At 42.5% G+C, this 26,482-nt stretch overlaps 2 protein-coding genes across 3 annotated transcripts; one reads left to right on the forward strand and one right to left on the reverse strand.

Annotated features, from left to right (window-relative positions):
- Positions 1 to 126: 126 nt before the first annotated feature.
- On the reverse strand, positions 127 to 10,428 carry IKBKB (inhibitor of nuclear factor kappa B kinase subunit beta; the record flags this gene model as incomplete). Its single annotated transcript, XM_083880557.1, has 21 exons — positions 127 to 569; positions 1,102 to 1,192; positions 1,916 to 2,043; positions 2,246 to 2,393; positions 2,575 to 2,674; positions 3,188 to 3,237; positions 3,491 to 3,600; positions 4,046 to 4,107; positions 4,221 to 4,372; positions 4,627 to 4,750; positions 5,112 to 5,226; positions 5,475 to 5,669; positions 6,100 to 6,229; positions 6,542 to 6,649; positions 6,974 to 7,098; positions 7,455 to 7,544; positions 8,012 to 8,100; positions 8,508 to 8,577; positions 9,330 to 9,447; positions 10,157 to 10,251; positions 10,324 to 10,428. 21 exons carry the CDS (start codon positions 10,426 to 10,428, stop codon positions 501 to 503), a joined length of 2,274 nt encoding a protein of 757 aa, XP_083736683.1. The 3' UTR covers positions 127 to 500.
- A 1,820-nt stretch (positions 10,429 to 12,248) lies between these two features.
- PLAT (plasminogen activator, tissue type) lies at positions 12,249 to 25,781 on the forward strand. 2 transcript variants are annotated; one of them, XM_083880603.1, is made up of 14 exons: positions 12,249 to 12,466; positions 16,581 to 16,682; positions 17,709 to 17,748; positions 18,154 to 18,285; positions 18,661 to 18,774; positions 19,140 to 19,314; positions 19,887 to 19,978; positions 20,238 to 20,412; positions 20,757 to 20,842; positions 21,279 to 21,474; positions 21,957 to 22,093; positions 22,181 to 22,321; positions 23,734 to 23,882; positions 24,701 to 25,781. In XM_083880603.1, the coding sequence occupies exons 2-14, from the start codon at positions 16,620 to 16,622 to the stop codon at positions 24,857 to 24,859; spliced, it is 1,659 nt and encodes a 552-aa protein (XP_083736729.1). In that variant the 5' UTR covers positions 12,249 to 12,466; positions 16,581 to 16,619; the 3' UTR covers positions 24,860 to 25,781. The 2 variants fall into 2 exon arrangements, with proteins under 2 accessions (XP_083736729.1, XP_083736730.1); XM_083880604.1 differs by lacking the exon at positions 18,154 to 18,285.
- The last annotated feature ends 701 nt before the right edge of the window (positions 25,782 to 26,482 follow it).

Genomic DNA, 26,482 nt, shown 5'->3' on the forward strand with positions numbered 1-26,482 from the left:
ATTGAGGGCATCAAAAAGAGCAAACCAAAAGTTTACATGTTTTAGATAATTTCGTTCCCATATAGGAAACAAGTATTAGGTAAGTATAACTGTTACACTTTAAGAAAAAAGTGCAAATCAGCAAAGTTAAGAAATTAAGTTCACAGTTCATTAGGAAGGTGACATCTACCAGTGACTGGGTATACCTTGTCCATTGTTCATTAGAAAGCCTAAAATGCAGCAAAACAGCCACAGGTGATGCCTAAGGGAAGACTTACCAGGACAGAGTATCTGCTGTCTTAAGGCACAATTAAGAACATTTTCCAAGCAGTTAGAACAGGCATTCCCTACTGTATCTTTGTGAAAAAGTGTCTGAGAAGTGGATACTAAAAGCTAAGCCATATGTATCTCATAAGCAGTTGGTGACAGTAGAAGGCGGTTGATATTCCCTTCTCAGAGGCAGGAGCTTTTCACAGTTGGCTTCCCAAAGTAGCATGGCTTCAGCGGCAACCAGAGTGATTTTACATTTGGGTTTGTTCTGGACTGTTTGTTTCTTCTACCTGAAGCTGCAGCCAGCTCCAGTCTAGAGCCTAAAGAAGAAACGAAATTCAACACTAGCTTACAGTTGAGCTTTCTCTAGAATAAAGGTAAAGTATGTTAAGAGTTTTTAAAAAATTACTGTGAACAAGTTGGTCAATATAATTTCATGATGAGCCACGTGACTGCTGTCAAATAAACACTTAACCTACTTGCACTCCCCAGTATTTCACTCTTTTTAATATTCTGCATTGTTACGTTAAGCATCCCTGCCACCCGCTCATCCCAAATTTGCATGCAGTTTTGCAGTATTTCTGTACAACAGCTGAGTGCTTTGCCCCATCCTTTACTGTTCAGCGCAACAAGTTCCCAGCTTGTGGCTCCCAGTCTTGGCAAGCAGAGTATGTCAGTTGGCAGATTATGAGGGAACAGGTGCTTCCTATCTCTCTGCAGCTCCTACTCTCCCCTTTTCCAAGAGTAAATTGCAGATTTTAATTAACTATGTTAGTGGTGGTGAAGTTGCACAGGCAGAACTTCGAAGCTAGGCACTTCCCTAGTCCATTTATAGAAGAATGAATACATTACCAAGAAACTCTGCTCTTGATCCTTCATTGTGTCATGCATCACATTTTCTAGTTGGCTACAAAGTTTCCGAGACTCCAGCAGTAGCTCCTCACTGAAGGGGGCAATTATTACATTATTAATTTCTATGGCAGTTTAAAGAGATGCTGCCTCTATCAAGAAATATTTCTGGCAGATATGCTGCAGAACACTGAAGTTAGTCATGTCATAGGCTTGTAATTCATACTGCAACTTGAAAAGCTGGTGTCAGCCCCTGATTTACAGGACGGGAAAAGAAATGTATTCCAAGATGGAATTGGGTCCTTATTAGGTGGAACCACTGTTGCTAGAGAAAAAGCTGAGAATCTTATAAACTTAAGGATGGGGCAACATGCAAAAAAACCCCAAACTAAGGTCTTCCATTCCAAGTGGTGACCCAGTTCATGTAAGCAAGCCAGAACTACTGCTGCTTGGTTACAGCAGTCTCAATGACACAGCTTGGGTACTATGACCTTACATGACAATACTTCAACAGTTCTTGCTGGCAGTGTACTTCCAAGTGAGCCCAACCATCTCAGATTAAAGGAAGAAAACCAAAAAACCACCTTTGTTACTGAGGCAGGGGGAAGTGAAGCTATACATGATACCCCATTTTTCATATGGAAAATCTGAAAGCTCCAGGAAGTCTAACTACTGAGTAAACCAAGACTGCTGACAATGCAAGCTGAACATAAAGTGTAAAATGTGAGAAACCCTGTGTGCCATTATTTCACAAAGCAGGAAGCTCAGCGTTGTAGTGGTGGCATTAGCAGCTGAAAAACTCCCAACTTTGCCTCACCTTTTTCTTACAGATTCTGATAAATTGAATGTTCCAGAAGGGACCTGCAGCAGCAGTTGACCTGAGCTACCAAGACGTGATGTGTTCATGCTCTCTGGACTGCCAGTAACAGGACCACGCACTTTACTCTGAAGAAAACACAGAATATTCAGAGTGCAATTATTTGCACTAGTTTTCAGCAGCCAGGAATATGAGACAACCTGGAACTTGGCTTTAATACTAATTCAAAATAAAGAAAAGAACCATAGGATACACTCAATTTACTATTGTTTCAGTAACGCGTGTAACAAACATATTCTCATGTTAAAGAGGAGTTCTTATTTTACTTACACAAGCAATTTTCAGCAAGTTCCACAGTTCTTTCTGTCGTTTCTCCTGAAGCCTAACAACTGTTTCCTCATCTTCACTCATCAGATTCATCACTTTCTCTACTCTGGGGAACAATTCCAATGCCTTCTGTTTGCAAACTACAGTTTTACTATTAAAAAAATAAAAAATCAGATCAGACATGGGCCACTACAATAGGAGAACATTTCTGAAGTTAATTATTTCCTGTAACACTGCAAGGTCTGATTAGCCGTATGCACTGAGTTTTAAACCTTCCCTTGCTGAGGACAAAATTCCTTCTCTCAATTCTGAATAAAATTGACAAAGCTCACCTGAGCTGAGCATAAATGACTCGAACTTTTTTTTCAAAGGTCTGGATTGCCTGTAGAAGCAGTCGTACTATTTCCTGGCTGTCACCGCTTGTCCTCTGATCTGGAATGACAGTCAATATTACGCAGAAAGGTAGGTTTATAGGACAGAGTGAGAAGATTCTTAATGGCTCATTTCCACTACTGGTTCAATCCTGAAACATCCAAAGTTCAGGATATGCGAGTTTGAGTGGGATGAATTACACTGAATTTTAGCCACCTTCTTCAAAATTTAAAGAACTTGAAAAGGAGAGTTGGGACTGTATCAAAGGAACAGCCATGTCTTTCATCATTTCTACATAGAAGCAGCAGCACAGGCTTGTGGCAACAGCCTGCTCTGAGAAGAGCTCCAGAGGAGTTTCGAGAACAGCTTACAAGCACCAAGAAAGGAAGGCTGGCCTAGTGTGAAACTGACTCCCTGACTCCCCTCTCGAAAAAAAAAAGACAAATTCAGGAGAGTCCATGTGTTGCTAGTGTCTGGGCAGGCCTAGAAGTCAGATAGTTTTCTCAATGATCATTACTACATCTCCAAAGTTACACACAAAGCAAGCTGACCTTGAGCTAAAGTGTCTTTTACCTCTTGGCTTCTCTCTCAGTCTTCGATACAGCTCTCTGGCTTGTTCTTCTCTAGAAGAAAAAAGCAGGGAAAAAAAAGGATTTCCAAAGAACCAAAATTAAGAACAAATAGTATGAGAACTCAAATCTTTTCTATACCTGTTTGCCATTTCAGAACAATGACAGATGAGTCAAAAACCATCTTTAGTGTTAAAGTGCTCCCAGTCCCTCACAGTTAGGGTGGAAGAAACAGCCCTTTCACTGTCCTCTAGTAAGCCTAGCTAGAAACACTCCTGCGTCTGAAGCTCAAGGCAGTTCAACTCACAAATCCTCCAGCGTTCCTCCTTGTTTACGACCTAGCGGGCTTCTTTGCAAGTCCACGATGTCTGTCTGCAGGGCCATCATCCTCTTCACTAACTGCTCCACATCATCTTCCTGAAAGCAGGGGAGAACATAAGCAACAGAACAGTCTCATACTTAGAGACACTAGCATTCACACTGGTTCTTCCTTTCTTATTCGTATTTCTAAACACACCAACAAGATGCAAACAGCAGCCTTGGCCAAAGACAAATGAGAATATGAGTCATTTCGATTCAAGGAAATTAGGTTGGTGCTCTTGGATAGAACAACTTCCAAGACATTTTTGGGGCTTCACCAAGATCTCCCTTTTCCCCCTAAGCCTTATAACAGAATAAGCTTCATGTAGTACTAATAATGGACAAAAATTGTGCCACGCAAACCAAGGCAATGTGAAATCTGGCATCAGTCCAGACACAAGAAGTTTCTATTTAAGGCAGCTTAATGAAGCTAAAGGGGGAGGATGAGAGAGATAATAAAAACAAACCTCTTTATGATTAGCAGTTAGATTTAGAAACATACCCGCCCACAAAGTTCCACAGCTTGCTCCATCTCTTTCCAGGCAAACAGCAGCTTCTCAGAAGCTACAGGAATCAAAGAAGAGTGACTGGCTTTCTCAGGTTCACAGAGAAAGAGGTAGGTGTTTATGTGAGGATAAGAGTCATGAAAAGACCCGTTTGCCAGATGCTATACTCACTAATTCCAAATTCAATCTGCTCTTTGTACTTTTCCAGATCAATTTGGATGCTTGTTTTAAAGAAGTCCAGCTTTGCTTTCAGCTGCTGAGAAAGGGAGGCCATAGAATTCTTCATCTTTGAGAGGGTACTATTGTAACGCAACAGATTCATCCTGCAAGGACAAGAAGGTTCTATTAGCCTCCAAAAGTAAAAATCCACCAGGCTTCCATTTACATCCAAAGCAAATACTTGAGATAGCCGTGAAGACAAATGCAGTTGTGCCAAAGGGCTAACTCTCAGCTTTTCATGAATTGCTTACAGCTCCAATCATGGAGCTTCCCCATTCCAACAGGGTCCCGTTTCTGTCTTCCCTTTCACCAGAGCACAAAGACAGAGATAAGTATTGTAGAGAAACTGCCACCGTACATGGCTGCTCGCTGCCCCTGCTGAAGCCGGTTACAGTCCTCTTTCAGCATCCGGATCGTGTGCCAGATCTGACCCCACACTTTCCGCAGCTGGAAAAAGTGGAGATTCTTCTTTGGATCCTGAACTGAAAACAGATGGGGTGGGGGAAAGGGAAATGTACATATCAACATGAAGCAGGAAAATTGTGTTATCCCAAACAGACCAAAACATTGCACCTTTGAGGGGCATGTTACTGCCTGCAAAGCCTAGAGCTGGATTAAACCCCTGTGCAGTTCCCCCAGTATGTCAAAATCAAACACTTCCTTTTTTTAGTTATTCTAATAAATTGAATGAATGACAGTCCATTTTACTGCTTCTTCAGTCCCAATATGCAAAAGCTCCCTCTACTCTTTGTACATGACACAGACCACAAAACACAGACAACCCTCTCAAAACAGACCTCTTCCCCCCCACTCCTTCACATTCATGCCAGAGAAAGTCCTTACGGATGCAGTCAACACTTTCTGGATGAGGACGCAAGGCCACCTGAGCCTCATAGGAAACTTTCTTGTTATCAAAGAGGAAGAGAAGGTCTGTGTCTGCAGCTGCAGTATCATTCACCTGCAGAAGACAAAAAGACCCAACTAGGTTTTCTTGGGAAAAGCAAGCCTTGGTAACACCATAAACAGAACAGTCGTCGTCAACCAAACACAGAGCACCAAAGGCAATGCCTACGGCATTGGTGCCTGTGCTACAATGGCTGTTAGGTCTGTGAGGCTACCATGACAAAAGCATGCCACAACAACAGGGAGTGTTGTGATCCCCAAGTGAGAGCACCCAAATGCAAGAAAGGGAGTATCCAGACTCACCTTGCTATCAGCTGTATGTTTAGTGACCAACTTCTGAGAAAACAATTCAAGTCCTGCTTCCTGCAGTAGTTCCTGGTCCTGTTCTGGAATTCCTGTATCTGATTGAATCCTGGCCTTCACACTCTGCAGAGTCTCTTCCTCTGTCACAGGGTAGGTGTGCACAGTTCCCGTAACCATGTTCAAAACATGAAGCAACTACAAGAAGAGTAGCATGGCATGAGAAAGGCTGAAGATACATTGATCATGTTAGAGGAGAGATTGAGAGACTGAGAAAATGACCACCAAGAAACTGTTCAAAGCACTTGGCAGAAGTCACCTTGCAGCTACTTCCTAACATTATGGCAAAGTTCTTGTCCTCCATCAAGTGGAAGAGAGGCCACATGGCAGTTAAATACCTTCAGCTGTAGAATCCTCTATCAAAATATGAACTAAGCATGCACAGAAACTATTCACTACACCCAACAAGCTCAGGGAGTTGTCCTCAAAGCAAGAGGAAAGCACCCGTCACTGTCAGGAAACAGTTCTACGAGTTTCTGCCTCACTCTTCCTCCTAAGTCTATGATTCATAGGCTCAGGCAACTGCTCTCTGGAAAACTTTTCAGGGTAATACAGACCTATTGCTTACCTTCAAGTTCAAAATGTCATCCAATGCTTTGAAACACCCATTGGGTCCATATATAGGATCTGTACCTCTCTGACGTGGGTGCCACATTAACATGAGTTGCAGCCATTTCTCCAGCCTCCCAGACAAAACACTGAGCAATAAAAATCAGAAGGAGATCAGAAAAGGTAAAAGTACATTTGCAATAACGATATGGCCTGTTCTGTGTGGGAGGACTGACAAAACTGCCCTCCTCCTTCTCCCTCCAACACTCCACCCCTCCCCATCACAAATGCAACGTTTAGAAGGCAGAAACCAAGACTACGCAAGTGTGACAAGCGACAATAGTACTGCCTGTGTCATGCACTCAATTTATTCAGAGATTAATACAGTAAGGCATATAATACAAACTTGGTCCTTTTGCAGAAGAATCAGTTTACTCAGCACAGCAGTTTCTAGTATTCACCTGTTTAGATTGTTGGGGCAGGGCAAACTGCTAGAAAACTTGACTTCTCCAGATAAGTCTTCTGAGACAACAATATCCAGCTCACTCTTCTGACGCACTTTTGTATGCCTAATGTAAGCAAGTACAATGGTGAAAAAATTGCCTGCCTTTCCCAGCCTGCATGCCAGTAAGCTCTTAAAGCTACTCTTGACAGATATAATACAGATGCCACTTTGGTTTCTGTTATCTGCCCTGCAGGAGTCAGCCCTTATCCCATAGAGCAAGTATCAGGAGCGCTGAACTTGCTCAGGTGAGTCAAGCCCCTGTGAAAGGGGTCAGTTTCCAAAAGGGCAAGAAACACAGGGATATTATCCTCAGAATCAAGGGACTGCACTTCTACTTCCTGTATACAGGAAAGTCACATCATGCTCACTTATCACCTGGTTCACTCACCATTGCACTGGCTGCCAGTTGGGTAGGAATGGTCGGAAGCCTGTAATGCACTCAAAGGCAAGCGTGCCAAAGCTCCAGTAATCGACTGTCACCGTATACTTCTGCTGTTCCAGCAGCTCTGGAGCCTGATAGAGTTTACACACACGAGATAAAGCCATCTAGCTCTTAGCTTTCTCTATCCTTTAACATCTCATTAATATTTATACAAATGATTAAAGACATTACTGAACACTGCCTCTCACGTGCTTTAAGACCCCCTTGGAGTGAGCAGCATAGGTTATTGACACTTCTGGTTATTTATAACAGATGTAGGTAGCAGAAAACTCAGTGTCAGCAAAAAAAGAGTCACCTTTGCTAGCTTCAGCACCACAAATGCACCCCATACCACGCAAGTACTTAATCCCAGCCCAAAGCTTGGCAACAGTTAATTCTATCCCACTAGAAAGCAGCACTTGCTCTTCTACGTGAATTCCTTTCTTACCAAGTACTGCAGAGTCCCAACAAAGGATGTGCATAGGCTACCCTGATCCAACTCCTTAGCATAACCAAGGTCAATGATTTTGTGTATTAACTGAAACACACAACAGAGAATAAGAATGCTAGACTGAAGTTCTGTTAAAAGCACATCATACAGCAGAAAGAAAAGGTTCAGCTCTTTAAAGCTGTGCAGGAAAGGTACCAGTGAAGAGAGAGAAGCAGAAACGGGAGGCTACTGTAGATTCCTAAAACTGCAATGAATTTGAAGGTGTTGTAGCACACTTAGCAGTTACGTGTCTAGCTCCTTCTGATCTCTGGTCAATCGGTACAGTCTGGTTCTTTCCTTAATAGTTGAAAGTCAAAATGTCAGGTGTTAACAGATGTCTAATACAACGTCTCACCTTAGCTGCACACAGAATACTATCTGACACAGTGACCTGAGACAGGTGTTATCCTGGGCTCAGTGCTCTTGCAGAGGGACCATGTAACTGCATGAAGCACATGCATGTTCCTTGTAAGTTTACTTGTCTGTGCAGCTAGAGACAACTGCTTCCGGCTTACCCTTTGCTCTCCTTGCTGCAGCACAATGTTCTCTGGTTTCAAGTCTCTGTGGATGATCCTGTTCTCATGAAGGTATCTGAGAGCAGAAGCTGAGACAGGAAAAGGCAGTTGTTAGAGCTAAGTAACAGTACCCAGCACAAGCTCAGTAAGGATTCAGTTCTATCTAGTAATAAGCACGGCTTTCACATCAAACCTTGTGCAATCACACATACAATGAAACACTGAATGTAAGGGGTAAAGTCAGCATCATAGGATACAAATTGAGTTCTCTCTCTGGGTGTTCCCTCACATCCTTCCTGTAAACTGCAGTAATGCTGACTAGCTTCCAGTAGGCAAGGACCTCCCCAGATTCCAAACACTTTTGGTAGATGATCAAGATCATAAAAGGTCAGTCTAAAATGGAGTCACTAAGGTCACTGCTGTATATTTGGAGAGTGGATTCAGGACTAAAAGGGTTTCCATAGCCAAGACAACTGAAGGTACTGCCACCACTTACCAATGTCAGATAACAAGATAAGAATAGCTTCTTCCCGCAAGCCACAGCAATTCTCCAGCTGGTTCAGGTACTGCAAATAAGCAACACAGAATGTAGTCTTTCCCTCCTCTATCCCGAGTGAAGCCCAGAGTCCCACAAATTCTCAGGGATGCAAGAAGTTTCAGTAACAGCAATTAAATTCTCCAGAAGCACAAAACTCTGTGGACTGTGACCTGTGGTAGCAGCAATTACAGCTTCATGCCTTGATTTAATTTGCATGGGAGGATAAAGGAGCAGGCGAAAGAAATCACTGTCATCCCATTTTCATCCTTCTATTTGTTCCATCCCTCTTTGGCATTTCCCCTGTGCCTGAGAGTATCAACACCAATCTGAGGCCTAAGGTCTGTGTTTTAGCTATGGGCAGATTATAGCAAAGGTCAGAAAAGCCTTAGAATTAGAACTACCATGTGTTATCTCTTCCTATGACAGACAGGAGTTAATCACTTTCAGGAAGGGTACAGCCTACAGATGCACCTACCCTACAATGGTCTTGGCTATACTCACATACTGTTGCACATCCCCTACACCTGCCCTCATTCTTTATGTGCAAACTCCTCACAGTGTCACTTGCATCTAAAAAAATACAAAGTTTCACATGCACTTAAGTCTTCAAAAGCTGAACATAATATGTAGGACCAAGCCACCAACACCTGTAGATGCCATGACTAGAAATAGGAAGTATCAGGGTGTGAAAGCAAAGGTTTGAAGGGAAAACTTCAGTAGAAAACCTAGGATCAGATAAGAAGCTGATCCATTCCAAGGTTACCACCCTAGAGACCTCACCTTGCGGAGGTCTCCACCTTGGCAGTACTCCATGGCCAACAATGGCAAGTCATTTGGTGCCAACTTCTGCATCCCTTCAGGGACATCGCGGGCAGCCACCACATTGGGATGGTTCAGTCTGTAGAACAAAAATTAGGCAAGTACACATGATGTTCTGCAACTGCTATACAGTTTCACATGCTCATGGTCATCACTCACAGCCCAACATGGTCATACATCCTTTTGGAAACTGAATTAGTGAATTCTAAAGGTTTCGACCTTTCACGGATCTAGACTCATTCTAACTCGTGGCACTTCACATGCAAGACAGTGTGTTTCTTCAACATGTATGCATTACAGATCTGTCTAGAAGGTACAGCAACAAGCCCTGCACAGGAATGCAAGGGAGCCTGTTGCCGCCGCCCAGAAAAGACTCAAACTGCAAGGAGAATGCTACACCTGAAAACGTTAATCCAACGCCCCAAGGGAATGCCGCAGCACAGACGTTAAGTCAGGCAAAGCAGCGGCCAGGCAGCAGCGTTGTTGTAGCGCTGAGGGCACGGCAGACCAGCCGAAGACCCAAGGGTCTCACGCAGCACAACGTCAAGTTTTCTTACGCGTGAACTTCCATGCACTTGCCGCCGCAGCCGACCGGGCCCCTCCCGGAAGGGGAACCCTTGGCGGCCGAAAGCCTCACGCACCATTTCCCTCAGCGCCCCCGTCAGCTCCGCGCTCCGCGGCCGCCCCCGCCAGCCCCGGGGCCCTGAGGCGGCCCCGCGCAGCGACCCTTCCGCCCGGCCCGGCCACAGGCGGGCACCGCGCTCGGCCCGGCGCCACCGCCGCCTCACCTCTTCATGATCTGTATTTCCAGCGCCCAGCGGTCGCGGTTGCGCGGGCTCAGCTCCTGCCGGCACTGCTTGATGGCCACCTGCTCGCCGGTTTCCTGTGGGCACAGCAAGGGTTGGGCTAAGCGCGGGTCCGGAGTCGGGGCGCCGCGAGACCGGCCGCCGCCTACCTTGTTGTGCCAACGGATGACGTTGCCGAAGCCGCCGGTACCGAGGCGCTCCCGCATCTCCCAGGGCCCGCAGGTCAGCGCCTGCAGCGCGGGCGGACGGCTCATGGCGGGCCCGGCTCGGCTCCGCGAGCCCTGCGCTTCCGGCTCCGGCTCCGGCGGGACTGCCCCGCCCGCCCTTAAAGGGGCCGCGCCCCGTCCGCCCTGAAAGGGGCCGCGCTGGGCCCGGCGGGGCCGCCCCCGGCAGGAGCGGGGGAGCCGCGATACCGGGTGAAATCAGGGGCTCGGGATGACAGGAGAGCACAGCTCGTGGTCGGCTTAAGTAAAACCGTAGAGCTGCCGTCTCCTTACCACAGCATCTCCAAAACTTGCCAATCCGGGATGCACCATTTGCGTTTCCTACCGCACCGCCCGAACCAAAGCGCTATTCTGGGCAATTAATCGCGTTTAGATACTTCTTCCTCCTGGGCTGCTTGGCGTGAGGTGCTTTAATGCCACTGCAAAGGCGCACAACAGTACGGGGATGGAAAATGCACTCCAAGACCCACCACAAGTGCAGTCGCCTGCACTGGGCCTGCCAAAGCCCCGGGCACAGGGGGTCCCGTCTGGGACATGGGCCTGCTGTGGGATGTCACGTCACACTTCGCCACTGACACTAAACACTCCTGCTCAAATTATCCCGAGGATCGGCTTAGAGAAAAGCCAGTAGATGGTGCTTGAGAGAGCAGACACTTTTATTGCTGGCTTTCCTAAAATATGTTAAGCCCTAAAAATGGCACCACACTCTGTTAACAATTATAGTTGTCCTTAAGCTGTGAAAAGCCAGGAAACAATTTTTGAAATCATTCCTCAAGGACATTAGTTTGTTAGCATCTTTAATCTAGAAGTCAAATGACTGTTATCTTTAACAATAAAATAAATTAGTCCCTGTTTGCTTAGCAGTGTTCAATCTCAACAACTGGAAGTCCTTTCTGGAAATGGTCAAATGCAGCTACTTTTAAATCAGATGGTAGTAATGTTATCACCAGCACCGTGACTCTTGGGGAAATACATTTGATAATCTTGACATAGATCTTCATGCAGAGAAGAGCTAAACGTACAGAGTAGGCAGTGTTGCATCTTTACCATTATGCAAAATAACCAGTGCCATGCTTTCCAAATGAAGACTCTGTGCAGCTCCTTCCTGAAAATGGAAGTCCCTCACATACTAATTCTTATGTCTTACACTAAATTCTGTCAGGAGCCTGATTGCTAGTGAATCAGTTCCAAGTAAGTGGGACACATTCATCAATGTAACAATTGCATCACTGACTGTTCTCGTAACAGTGCCCTAAGATCAGCTCTAAAACTGATCATTGCATTTGTCTGCCACACTTTGATAACTGAATACCTCGTGACCACATCCTGATGAGTAGATCTTAATTTTCTAGGATGAGTAGTATCAGTGAACATTTAGCTCTGGTCCTCAACATGCTGTTCCTTATTTGTATCTAAAGTTCATTAGAAGTTTTGTTCATTTAACTTGCAAGCTCCCTTGACTGTTTCTTCTCCCATGGCCCTGTTCAGGGCATGCTTTGCTCCACATGTGGGTCAGGACCTCTCTGCCAAACATCTTAATTGGGAGTACAGCACACTACAGTTTTGTGCGTGAAACAGGAGTTTCTCGTTATTAGTACTAAGTCTACATACTGCAGACTTCTAATTATATTAGAAATAATACACCTGTGCATTAACTCACACATCTAGAAGCATAATAGGGCCGGGACAGTTCATTGTAAGGGATAAGTACTATTCTGTCATTGAGGTGTTCAATGGGAAAAAAAAAATTGTTTTGAAGACTGAATCTGCTCTCTGACTGGAAAAGAGAAAGAACAAAACAAACTGGCTGTAAAATCCAGCAGCATGCCAGCAAGCAGCTTTCCTCCCGTCCCGCACAGGCTCCCTCCCAGCCAGCCGCCTGCCTGGACCATCCCCTGGATGCTCGGGAAGGGGTGGGATGTGGACAGCACGGCCCAGGGAGTCTCCACCCCCTCGAGTGGCGCTACAAGTAGGACGGAGAGATCAGAGCAGAGGCACTGGAAACACAAACCCAGACTGGTCTGGAAAGAAAATCATCAAAAGAATACAGAAGAGAAAAAGCAAAAAGGTAGGCACTACTCTGCACCTGATTCAAAAATGGCGTTTCATGTTTTCAACGTGAATGGCATTGTCATTAAATATTATTAAATATTATTATTTAATAAATCCCATTGAAGCACCATGAGAGTTAACTAACTGAGCTATTGCCTTCCAGTTTTTTTAAGAGATTCATAGTGTCAGTAAAGCTGCTTACTTTCAATAGTTTCAGGAAAGCTGAAGCTTTACAGGGAAAGGGCTGACAGCCTCGGGCTCTGACCAGTTAAGCAAGGAGGAGTCTGCTGCACAAAGGACATTTGCAGAAAAACTTAAAGGAAGAGTTGTGGACAAATATCTTGATGGTAAGGTAAAGAGAGAGAACTAGCTGCAAAAGGAAAATTTGTCTTATCTTCCCAGGAGCAGATCAGACTATGGCTTTCATCCCAGGTTCCAAAGCATGATAATAGAGGGACACAGAGGAGGAGGAGGGTGGGTCATCTTCAGTTCTCCCTAAATATGCTTCTCCTTAAATGTAGCCAAACCACAGGAAATACTGAGAATGATTCCAGAAACAAAGACTTCAAAATATTCATTTCCTCCAATGTCTTAAAAGACTACAGCATCTTACTTTTGTTTTCTTTTGGGTTTTTAGCTCTTTCCCCCCAAAACAAAGGTCTCTTTGTTATATTTTTAAGGAGAAATAGTTCAAATCTGCTATTCATCTGCTCAGTTCAGAAAAGGGATGCAGAAACTCTTTATCCAGAAGGCAGTTTGTTGCTTCAACTAAGGCAAGATAGCTGATTATCATCAAGAAAGTTATTAGTGCCATAGATTCAGAAACAACGTATTTTGGAATGGATGCACTATGTCATTGGGAGGAAGGAGAGCTACTTTTAATTTCTGCATCTATAGATGTCGCACTTAGGGACATAGTTTAGTGGATTTGGCAACGTTAGTTTTACAGTTGGACTCAATGATCTTAGAGGTCTTTTCCAACTTAAATGATTCTATGATTAAGGACTTTTTGTTCACATTTGATAAGTTACAGCTCTTTTTTAGGTCTTATTCCACATTGGCAAGATAATGCACACATTATTACTGCTTAGAAAGGCTGTTAGTAATAATAGGTTAACATGCGGGATTTTAAGCATTCCTGTTGATGATGCTTCAGCAAAAAGAGACAAATGTAGGGAATCACACATTGTTATGCCCTGATGTACTTGAAAGTGTAGAATCAAAATGGCAGAACATCACATCTAGGTCTTTGACTTACTGTCTAGTATTTTTGATTGGAAAGGAAGCACAGGCTGAGATCAGAAGGCGCACACTGTTTATGAGAGCCCTGCCAGATGCACATTGCTTGCAGGTTTCTGCTTAGAGCTTTGTAAACATACTTTTCAAACAGGCATATAATTTCAATTTGACAGGGCTTATTATTCAAGACATTCCAATTGACTGGCTTAAGTTGTACCTTTCGCAAAACTGAAAACAAACATAGGGTAACATCTGTTACCAGTTTTCCATGCATAGTGGGACAGCAGCCATCAGTGGAGGGACAGGTAGCCCACAGAGAGCAGGGGAGAGATGGGGGAAAGGCTGCAGCATTATAAGCTAAGATAGCCTGAAGAGGGGCAACAGAAATCCGTGTAAGTCAGGATGTGGCATCTGATGCAAAACAACTTTAGAGAGAATATCTACAGCATTTTTCAGTATAAACACATGCTGTGTAAGGCTAGAATCTCCTTGTACAGATGAATATATGCGATAAACTTGATTAAGCCATGCAGGTGCTTTTTAAATAGAGACTCTTCATATCAGTCTTCCAGGCAAAGAAAAAATAAAAAGGACATTCAGCTGCCCCCTGAAAATTATCTGCAGTTTCCTGCTGCTTTCAGGTAGCTAGGACTTCTTCCAAGATATCAGTTAGGCCAGGAAAAAAAAAATCACTGGTATTGCCTTGTTTTTGGGGCATCTTAGCAGGTACCTCAGAAATAAGGTCTCAACAGTTCTTTACAGAGCTTCCCAGGCAGAAATTCTAATGAGGCAGCTCAACTCAGATCTAAGTAGTTTCACTGAACAAAACTTTCTTTGAAAGTGTCTTAGCTACCAGAATCTTGTTTCTAACAGTTTGAAGAATTTCAAGCCTTCTCCACAGATAACAACAAAGATCACCAGTGATACCAATAATTAGCAAGTTAAGACCTTGCCACTGTGGCATTCAGAACACAAGCCTGCATAGCTGTAATAATGAGCCACAGCTGCAGGGAGTAAGGATACTATAACACAGGGTTACAGCAGAAACCAAGTGACTGGACAGTGGTTCAGATCATTCACTTTGGCTTTGGGAACGCTGCCGATTTAGTTCAGATGCAATTAAGTTAATGTCTGTTTGGAAATCGCATGTACCACTTTTAAAAAGGCTCACTATACAATGCAAAATGTTCCCTAAGAGTGAAAAATTACTTGAAAGTATATAAAAAGTGTACTGTGAAATCTATGGACCAATACAAGTCACTGAGAAATGCTCCGAATTATAAGGATTTCATCATCAAGATGTGACCCAAAGATAAAGCATGGAGTGAGTAATTAAGGTTCTCGGAAGATGTTCTTCTGAATATTTTCAGTCTGACTTACAACTTAAGTCCCTGCTTTTTGCAGCCGAATTATGAGAAATCATAACCTAAATTATCCTGCTGTACTCCTGGTTCTGCTTCAGAAACTGGACTATTTGTGCCTTTTGCTTTGAACAAATTTTAAAGCAAACAAACAAACCCCAGTGACAAAACTACTAAAAAACCACAGTCTTTCTCCATATTAGCCTTGAATCCCAATTTATGACTCATCTATCGTACTCCAGTTTCTCCAGCTGTTATCCAGCTCCCTTGTTTGGCTTTATATAAACAGAGTCTGAGCTCATGATTTCTGCAAATGATAGTTTTCTCAAATAATTGGGTTAGCTTTCTGCATATAACATAGATGATAAAAAGATCATAGTGTGGGCAACGGTGCCTGAATATTATTTAAAGTATTTGGAACTTCAGGGCAGTCCTAGAGACTAGTAATTAAAATGCATGTTCTTGCCTGTATCTTGTGCCTGCTACTTTATCTTGCTCCCAGCTCTTGGTTTGTATAGGAGGTATTATATTTTAAAAGGAAGAGAAAAAATGGACTTCTGGTACAGAACTTGTTCAAAGCAGGTGGGGTCCACCACATCTACATTACACCTTCAAAATCTCCCACTAGGGATCAATGAAGGTTCTCTCCCAAGAGTACTGATAGAGGAGTCAGATTGTGTGAATCGATTTGGAGAAAGTAGAAACTCTTCCTGGTGGATTGAAGAGGGCTTTGAAGTGTAAAGCTGCTGAAGAGATTAGAGGGAATAATATATAGTTGTGACTGCACAGAAGTGACATACAGAAAGATGCTGCAACAAATAAATGAGACTATCAGAAAAGAAGCTAGCCTGACAGGCCATTGCTATAGTCTGCCTTTTTAGCAAAAGCATATGATAATAGTAAAAACTAAAGGCTTAGTTGGGAAGAATCGGTAGAAATATTGAAAATAAGTCCTCACTTATCATCAAGCAAAGTAATTTTCCCTACACATTCTCTACACAAGAGAGAAGCCATCACTCTCACCCAAAGCAGCAGTCTACAAAAAATGCAAATCCTCTTAAACCACTGTTACCACAAACTGACCCTCCAGCAGACCCTCCTCAAGAGATCTCTTAAGCAGGTGTCAGTAATCTGAATCTCAATTAATGCATTCAAATCACCATTACACATCATCAGATAAGCCCTAATAGTGCACTTGGTACTGTTGGCATCCTGCAATTTTGGGAAAAAGTACTTAGAATTTACTTCTGTCTTATTCCCCAGGAAACACTCTCTCAGTTTCCTCCAGATGTAAATGAGTGTGCTTTAGCTTATCAAGTTTCTAAGTTTATCAAGTAAAAGCACATCTGGATCCAGCCTGACAGTTTCCCTAGGAAGATCAGGAAAATTAGACTAGACAGCTGAGAAGTGACGGGTTGAAAAGGTATAAAAAGAATTTTCATAATTTAAAACTTTCATTTAAAGTTACACCTTAACTCCATTCACACTGTAAGCTTCCTTTGTTCAACATCTTATTTTTTGTCTCTATAGATAATTTGATATTTAGAGCCGATGTGAAAAACACTCAGAATGGAAGGCAAACTCCCATGTCTCCTTGTGCTGGTGGGAGCAATCATGACTGCCCAGTGCCAGGTAAGAGGCTAATGCATCAAATAATTCTCTTGCCATCTTCCTGTATTTTCAGCAGCACTTCCTTACCATTGACTCCAGCTGTCTGCATCAGGCAGAAGGAGAATCTGCTTAGCACACTAGAAATCAGAGAAAAAAAAATGTTGCAAAGTAGTCTATCGTTGTGGATGTGTTATGTGTTATCCTGGCTGGTTTTCATTTTGAGACTTGCAAGTAAACAAGTCTTCTCTGGGTATTCTTGGTGTATCTTGTTCACTGTCACCTTCACTGTTAATAAGAATTCCATTGTAACCAGCCTTCCATTTTCTGTGGTCATCATCTTCATCACTACTCTCACTTAAAACTGCGCATCAGTAGTTCCCGTGTTCCCTCACTTTAAGCCTCACACCGCACACAGCTTGAGTAAATGCTACACAATTCTAAAATGTTTACTCCCTTTCTCAAAAAAATTGCTATCCCACCCTTCCTCCTTCTTGTCTTCTTTCTCTTGTGGCCTAATCAAAGAAGCTTTCTAAATTTGTTTCCTCCATTAAAATTTATCCAAAATATTTCATTTAATTGGCTGCAGAAGACACAACCCTTAAAGATAATCAAGCTACAAAGTCTTACGGGGAATTGCATGTCAGTGAGCAAAAGTAACTGCTTGTTGACTGTACCTACCTTGTAAATTATTTGCTTGAACCTCCTTCAAATAGCAGAAAGCTGACAAGCTTTAGTTAGCATTTGCAATGCCCCAAGAGCACATAATGACTTCACACACGATGTGAATGCAGCACATCCCAAATTCACCTCACTCAGACGACAAGCAATCACCTGGTAATCTGTGGAACAAAATTATTTACAATTTTTAGTAACTGGTACTGAGGTACTAGAGGCACTTTTCACTGTACTGTCTGACAAGAGGGCAGACAGCTCCTCAGAGCTTCCCTGATTTACATGCCCTCAAGAAAAGGACTGGCTGAAGGTACTTGTTCTCTCATCTTTTTTAAGAGAGCAGTTACTCACAGAATTAACCTTCTTTGCTTGCAGGGCTTACACATGCGTTTCAAACGAGGAGCCAGATCTAGAGGTAAGCCAAGCTAACTAAAACCATGTTAGCTGGAGCATTATGAACATGGGAGGGGAAAGCAAATTATGCTGAAGAAACAGAGCCTGAAAGATTTTTGTCACGGTTATGTGGATGAGAGATTCAGAAGGCAAAATACCAGAGCACTAATACCATCCACAGCAAAGTTTTCCCCTCCCTCTGCTCTTCTTGAAAGAAAGAGAGGCGAGTCAATAGTGGAATAGTACATTTGGCAGCACAGCAGCGAGAGAGATGGGACAGTTGTGATCTAAGAAGGGAAAAGGGCAACCCATTAGACAGATGCTTCCATCACAGATACTTTTCTCCTGAAAATAGAAGGGAGTCCTTTTGCTCAGCCAGGTCTTTTCCCTGAATCTCTAAAAGAGGATTTCCTTTCTCCGATTACAGCCATTTGCACAGATAATTCATCTGCAGAAATTTACCAACACAGGGGCACCTGGCTGAGGCTTTCAGGGAGCAGAATAGAATACTGTAGGTGCGACAGCGGTCGAAGTCGCTGCCACACTGTGCCTGTCAGAGGTAAGTATGACATAGAAAAAGGAAATGGTGAGAGATTGTCCATCTAATCATCCACTGTCAGGGCCAGAGTTACTGCACAGAAAATTTGTTTGGGAATAGAAGAGGATAGAAAGGAAAATACCAGTGTATACTGTCATGGTCAGGACTAAGTGGGAGTGGGCATGGGGCTGAGAAAGTCTAATAGAATATGTGGAAAGAATAAAAGAATTGAAGTGCTACACAAAAAGGCTGTGAGCACATGGCAATAAAAGGTGGGTAGGGAGAAACAGAACAGGCTCAAAGAGACTGACAGGAAAATGAAAGATGTGTATACATTGCCAGCTTCTTGCTTCTGTGAAATCTAACAGTATTTCCTGGCTTTTGCTTATTCCACAGCCTGCACTAGAAATAAATGCTACAATGGGGGCCAGTGTTCACAGGCATATTATTCCCCACAGCTCTTCATCTGCCAGTGCCACCAAGGTTTCTCAGGGAAGCAGTGTGAAATAGGTGAGTACACCACATCAACTGCTGTGAACAATGCTTTTGGGGTTAGCTATGCAGTACACAAGGATGAGGCACCCAGAAGTTCCTACTGTAGTCTAGGCTCTCTAGTAAGTTGTCTTTTTTATTCTAAAACTAATACTACAAAGAACTTTTAAGCACACCTTGGTTTTTCTAGGTGTCTCTTAATAAAACTCTAAATTTTGTAACTGAAGACCTTCATATACACTTACAGACTGCCTGACAGGGAATTTTCACTGACTTTACTAGACAAGACATCTGAGAGCCAAGTTTAAACAGAACAGAGACTGGGAAAACTGTCTGGGAAAGAATTGGGACGCTGTCCTTAGATTTTGTTCCCTTTTGTTCAGATACTGAAGTTAAATGCTACAAAGACACTGGAGTAACATATAGGGGTACCTGGAGCATGACAGAGAGTGGAACTGAATGTTTAAATTGGAATAGCAATGGCCTGGTGGACTGGATGTACAGTGGCCAAAGAGAGGATGCTGCTGAGCTGGGATTGGGCAATCACAACTATTGCAGGTGAGGGGCTGATGGCACACAGGGTCAGAGCCACAGGAATTAGCCCATTCTAAGAGCCTGGAACAAAAGAAAGGCTGCTTGCTATAGTTTGATACCAAGCAGGGAACACTCCGCACAGGTGCAGATCTGTGCAGCCCATGAGCAGTAATTGCAACATCTGTAGACATGTCTGCACTTCAGATCTTCCTAGACTGGATGTCTATGGCAGACTGCAAAATGCAAGTATCTCTCAACCCACAATCTTTCTCTTGCCCCTTCTCAGTCCTCCCTTAACTTCATTTGTAATTCAGCTTTCTACAGCTTCAAATCCTGATCAAAACTGTAAAAATATAGTGCTTCCTGTACATGACCTAAACGGCACAAACATGCTGTCTCCACTCCTGCAAGCTACTGGCCATCTCATCTTCACCTCAACGTACTCCACAGTTTTATAGTTAAAACAGGAATTCTAGCAACTTCTGATGGTTTAGTCCACATCTTCACTGCAGAGCAGGACTAAGCGAATTAGATGGCCTACAATGACACTATTGACAATAGCTTTATAATGATACATGATTTTGTAACTCTTTCAGAAACCCAGATGAGGATTCCAGACCTTGGTGCTATATCTACAAAGGGGGAAGGTACACCTGGGAACACTGCAGTGTGCCCTCCTGTTCAAAAGGTATATGCAGGGGACAGGAAATGGGTGTTGGAATTTCCATTACTTGTTGCATATATAAGGATTCTCTGTGAAACTGGGCTATTTCTGTAGCCTAAAAAGTTGAAACTCTCATGTTATATCATATTTAGGCTTTTAGTATTTATGACACTGAGAGACTGAGATACATAGAGGTAATGTATAGATGCCTTGGCAGAAATCACATCTAGGAACAACCGACAGTTTCACATCCATCAGTTAATGTGCAGCTTTCTTACTGAAGTTAGGAACATCAACTGCAGATCTGGAAGAGGCACAGATTACCGTGGCAGCCACAATGTTACCAGTTCTGGAGCTACCTGTTTGAAATGGAATTCTCGAATCCTTGTCAACAAGCTATATACTGCTTGGAGAAGAGATGCTTACCAGCTGGGCCTTGGTAGTCACAATTTCTGTAGGTATGTAATTAATTATAGAATAAAAAAACCTGAAAAAACAACCCACCAAACTGTCTTGTAGTATTCTTAAGGCAAGGCTCTAATCTTTTACACAGATTAATAAAGCACATTACTGGTGGCAATGAAACTCACTTCCAACAGTAATTTTATTCCACCTGACCTACTTATACATCTCTAAGATCAGAATCCGCAAATGCAAATTTCATTTGCACTTAGGGAGTGCTCCCTTAAAGCCCCCCGTATCAAAAAGGATACACTCGGGTCACAGTCTGACACCTTGAGGTCTCTGCAAACTCTCTGCAGATCTGATAATACAAATAGCTCTTCTCTTTCCTATGCTGCAGGAATCCTGATAATGACAGCAAGCCCTGGTGCCATGTCCTGAAAAGAAATCAGCTCACGTGGGAATACTGCAATGTGCCTACTTGCTGTAAGGATACCAGCACTCTTGATTCTACTCTTTCTGTGAAGCATTACAATCCTGCATGTCATCTGTATTAAAATTAGATCTGGAGAAAAAAAACTGTATTACACTCAACCATCTTTCAGTAAAAAAAAGAGCTGGAGTTAAACAAACAAACAAAAAAAGCTGTTTGGAGCAAAAAGAGATTCTGTAGCTCCACTCTCACGGAAGTGCCTTTTGCTCTGCCAGAAGGGAAGATTGTAGAAATAGAGGACAGGAAAGGCAGGGTTTCCTTACAGTATTTTTCAAATCAGAATACAAGTTTCCTAGGAAACAGGGATGAGTCAAATACAGTTCGTGGCCAGCTGCCTCAACATGAACTGGTGACTAGCAGAGCTCTTAACCTTAACTCAAAGCAAGAGTGCCTGAACCAAAAGCCTGTTTCTGGGTTTGTCATCCACAGCCACCTGTGGATTACGGCAGCGCAGAGTACGTCGGTACAGGATTAAAGGTGGTTCCTACACAGACATTGCAGCTCACCCATGGCAAGCTGCCATCTTTGTGAAGTATCACCGACTGCCTGGAGAGCATTTCCTCTGTGGAGGAATTCTGATCAGTTCCTGCTGGGTTTTGTCAGCTGCTCACTGTTTTGAGGAAGGGTAAGTTGAGGACTGGGGGGAAAAGGTCTGGAAAATAGAAGTGTCTAGTATAGCTTTACTGGAAGGGTATAAGACTTGGAAAAACCCCTCTTTATCCAAGTAAGTCTGCACTAAAGATGATAGTTCGTTGTGCTGAGCATTACAGAGAGGCATTTAATTGGGCAAACTAGCAGGATGGCATTAAGGTACCACAGGAGAGTATCAGATACCTTAAGGACAAAGTTGTCAATACGCATGCAGAACCATCTGAAACTTGAGAACAGCAAGGGGCTGGCAGAGGAGCTTTGCCCTGATGGCTGTAAACACATAGAATAAAAAAGAAGGCAAATAGGTCACTTTAAAGTCAAACTGCCTGGGTAACAAAATAGTAATAGAGCTAAAATAAAATTAAAAAAAAAAAAAAAAAGACTTTCCAACAGCACATCTTCAAGGGAAAGGTCTGCTCTAGTTAACACAGGAATAGAGACTGTCTTGTTCTTCAGCTTTAGTACAAATCAGCTGAAGATTGTGCTGGGTAGGACTTCCCGAGCAACTCCCGAGGAAAATGAACAGAAGTTTCAAGTAAAGAACTACACTGTGCATCAGAGATTTGACTCAGAAAATTTTAACAATGATATTGGTAAGAACTTTTCTGACTTTGTGACTGGAAGGTCATGGTTGGCTCAAGTTTGTGGTTAATGAAGTGGGAATATTTTTCCTTGTTCAGCTCTGTTGCAGCTGAAGTCAGATGCAGAAGACTGTGCTGTTGAAACAGGCACTGTACGTGCTGCCTGCCTCCCCATGCCAGACCTGCAGCTGCCTGACTGGACTGAATGTGAGATCTCTGGTTATGGCAAAAATGAAGAATGTAAGTAGAAGATACATGTTTACATGTCCAGACCTTGAGTCCTCTGCCCTCAAAGAATTCAAGCCATTAGCATCACTGAATGTGTATGTATCATAATGGCTTATATGAGCACTACAAAATGTATGTAGAAGTAGGAGTTACTCAAAACCAAGTTTTGCTGTAAGTTATTCATCTGAGTTCTCTCAGCCCTATGGGCTAGTAGAGTCTTCCTTGACACTCTCCACTGTACCAAACTAAAAAAAAAAAGAGGCACAATGAGTAAGGTAGCAAAGACATAAGATTTGTAATCAGGACTGCCACATCTGCTGAACTCAGTACAGCAGATACTGTAATTTGGACAGAAATCCATTTCTGTCAAGGCTTGATATACCATACAGTTGCAGATTGACACAATATTTTAAGAGATGCAGAGTAGCAAAAAAAACCAAACCAACCAAACAAAAAACCCTAAAGAAATAACAATCCCAGATATACATTAAAAGGCTGGTTAAATTGCTTTTAAAGTGAGCTGTAACAAACAGAAATAAAAGCTGTGTGAAAGTGTACACAGGCAGTTTAAAGCAAACAAAAAGACCCCACCCAATTCTTGTTTTCCTTTCTTCCTTTTCCATTTTCTTTAAATTCACTAACTTGTAAACCTAGTAAGAGAAAAACTGTGAAGGATCCATCATACAAGACCTAATCACAGTTTTGACCCATAGGGGTTTTGGAACAGACCTAAAGACATAGCATGTAAGTGTGGCAGTAAGTGTTTTTAAAGTGCTTTTAAAGTTTGTCCTCAGCATTGCTTACAGGGAGAACAGGATAAATTCTGAGAGGGAAAAGATGCTGCAAATGTAATTCAAAACTCTACTGAATAACAACAATCCTGCCAACTTTCAGTTTTGTGCAATTGTAACTATACAGGATAATAAAACCCATGTCCCACTCAACCACCCAAATCTCTTCCATTCCAACGCAAGTGTAGCAGTTACTCAGTATTATGTATGACAAAGCATCTAATTTTTGTTAGTACAAATCTAATGGTAAAAAGTTAGGATCCTGTTTCATACAGTTAAGGCATTTTCATAGGCATTTCCTGTTACTTCATTTTTATTGATGTAACTATGTGAAGATGACTTATCCACCCAAGAAACCCAGCAGTCTTTAATTTGGAGCCTGCATAAAACTTCTCTAGCTTGCTGAAGAAACAATATTCTTTCTCAACTACATTTAAGCTGTTCTGATTATTGAAGTGGAACACCCAAGATATAAAAAGACCCTTTTGCAAGGGAATTTTAGTTTAGCCACAAAGCTACTTCTGTTCACTCTCCCCTAAACTATGGAAACTGAACTGCAACTTTAAAAAAACATATATGCACGTACACAGACATATATATATATATGTATTTATATTGTCATTTTTCTTCCAGTTTCTCCATTCTATTCAGAGCACCTGAAGGAAGGCCATGTCAGATTGTTCCCAGCCAGTCGGTGCACAGCACGGTATCTAGACAACCGGACAGTTACAGACAATATGTTATGTGCAGGAGACACAAGGAACCTTGATGATGCCTGCAAGGTAAACCCTTTTCTCTTTTCTTTTCTTTGAGCTAACTAAACAAAAAGCTTCAGGAAACTGTTTAAAGAAGTTTTTTGCCTACATGGCAGTCCTAGTAGACCTTTGATGAACAGAACAGAACTGGTGGCTTCTCTTTAATTTCTCTTCCCCCACCCCTCATGGAGGGGAAGGCAGGGAACACTTAAGCAATCAAACCAGAGCAACACAGACTGAAAATCCCAAATACAGGAAATACCACAAAACTGAACAGGAAAACCCACCCCAGCATTTCCTAGTATTTTCTGTTATGTGAGCATGCAAAATACTCAGCAGGAGGTTCCGTAGAAGGAAGGGGGTGCCCCTCTACTGAAAAGAAGTGAAAAGGGCTGAAAGATGGTGAAGAACAAGCAGCTAGGACATGAAGAAAAAGGAAGGCATGCATTCAATCCACAGCCTTTCTGTTTAAACAGCTATTTAATAATTTTTCTTCACTATTACACCCAACAGTATAAAACCCCTTGGATCTTTATAGCTTGAATAAGGGCCTTCCCCCCTTCGTTCTTTTCAACATTTTACCTGCATTTCATAAATGAGCTCCATACAAAGTTAGACACCTTAGTGTTACATTTTTCTGTGTCTCTCCTTATAAGATTAGCATTGAGGAAGTCTGGAACATGAAGGCAACTTAGGTAAAAGTACTGTTACTAAGAGCTCTTGATTTGTGAGCATACTACATAGGGTATTTCTGTAAACACTAGTGCACCCCTAAAGCCAGTGGGGGTGGGAAAAGCAATGCAAAACCAAACAGAGATTGTTACTAATCTGCTACTTCTCTGTAGGGCGACTCTGGAGGGCCTCTGGTCTGTATGAAGGATGATCGTATGTATCTGATTGGAATCATCAGCTGGGGAATAGGCTGTGGCCGCAAAGACATACCTGGTGTTTATACAAATGTGAACCGTTACCTTGACTGGATTCAGGACACTATGAAGCTCTGAGAAAGAAAGAAAGAAAGATGAACCCTTTGCAATCTTGTGAACGCGCCCGCAGAGCTTCCTTCTGGGTGCTTTAAGTATGCTGACAGGGCTTCCCCTTTGTCCAGATGCTTATGACCTAGTACAACAGGAAGATAAACTGCAATGTGTGGGAAGGGCATGTTCTCAAAATACTCTCCTTTCCTTATTACAGGTTACTAGAAGCTAATCATCCTTTTCTCCAACGTCATCAAACTTTCACTTTGCATCAAATCACATAAGTACAATAAAAAATAATTCTGGCCCTGAGTGAATAAACCAAGAGAGAGCATCATGCATATCTTTAGCAGCTATATTGTTTTAAGAATGGGTGCGAATTGAAGAGGATATTTAATTTCCTGAAAACTTCATCTCCCTCCTTATTTGGCTGTACAATTGTAATTCAGTCTATTAAATATTTGAGGAAAATGCAATCTAACAGCCACCAATAAGATGTAACTGAACCACACCTAACACAGATTTCTTTTAGAAAAATAGAACCTACAAAAAGGTAAGCTGCAGAGAACAGTTTTATTTCACAGCTATTACCAATTCTTGGAAAATACCATTACCTGAAGTATCCACGTTGACAAAGAATGCTGGATACGCCGTAGCTGCCATCTCTACGTTTGTTCACTCCTTTCATCCTGGTCTGTCTTCTGAGACATCTTCTCTGTAGCTGACTTAAAGAACAGCCCAGAATCAACCTCAAAGTTTACAAAAGCTTCTTTAACCTTCATTTTGTAATAGATCCTTAATCTGGGATATTTACCAAATCCTTGTCCAATAGCTAGCATCTAGTATTCTCCAGCCTTACTTTAACTTGCATTTCATTTCTTGGAAGTTGCTGCCACCTAGCTCAGTGCATTTAACTGCCCTTCTCTGGCTTCTTAACCCATTACATCCTTCCCTGATTAAAAAAATCCTCAAGATGGTTTCCATCTTTACATCAACTTTTCCACTTCTTACCCTTTATCCCTGTTTGTCCTCTTCCAGCACACAGTAGCACCATCTTGAGACAAGGCCTTAGTTAGAATAACGACTGCCATCTGCCTGCTTGCTTTCATCTGACTTAGCAGCTGATATTGTCATACTTGTTTCAGAACCTGACATCAGCATCTTTTGTAACTGAAGTGCACAGCTGCACCTCATGTTTCCCCCCCCAGAAGTCCTTCTTATGTCCAACTTATGTTTGGATTGACATTATTCCCTATTTCCCCTTTCTGCCCTGTTTCATCTTCCATAGGAACTTGCAGCCATCTCAGACTGGCATGTCATAAGGGCCTGATACCCTTAAGTATGTAAGAAACCTTTCAATATCTCAAGTAACATGAATCGCTTCAGCAGTAAATAAAAGATTCTTTAAAAATCAAAGCTACAAAGCTGAAGGACAGTATCAATACATGAGGAGCAAAGGGGTGATGAGGTATTTGTCTTCATAATCAAAGCACTGCGCCTTAACATGCTACCCAACCTACTGAACAAAAATAGTTCAGCTGCATTCCTAAGGATATTTTCACTTGAGGTTCTAGGAAATGCTCAGCACTCCTTTTGGGAAACACTAAGAAAAATTATCAAGAAAGCGATTAGTTTTTCAGACAGCGACTT

This window comes from Zosterops lateralis (assembly GCF_965231275.1).
Source record: "Zosterops lateralis genome assembly, chromosome: 30".
NCBI lineage: Eukaryota > Metazoa > Chordata > Aves > Passeriformes > Zosteropidae > Zosterops > Zosterops lateralis.

What these genes read in the sequence shown, in the direction of transcription:
- PLAT (XM_083880603.1), top strand. Translation starts at nt 16,620, where the DNA reads ATGGAAGGCAAACTCCCATGTCTCCTTGTGCTGGTGGGAGCAATCATG. An exon ending in AGGGAAGCAGTGTGAAATAG is followed by an intron (nt 18,775 to 19,139) that starts GTGAGTACACCA and finishes CCTTTTGTTCAG; the next exon opens with ATACTGAAGTTAAATGCTAC. An exon ending in GGCAATCACAACTATTGCAG is followed by an intron (nt 19,315 to 19,886) that starts GTGAGGGGCTGA and finishes TAACTCTTTCAG; the next exon opens with AAACCCAGATGAGGATTCCA.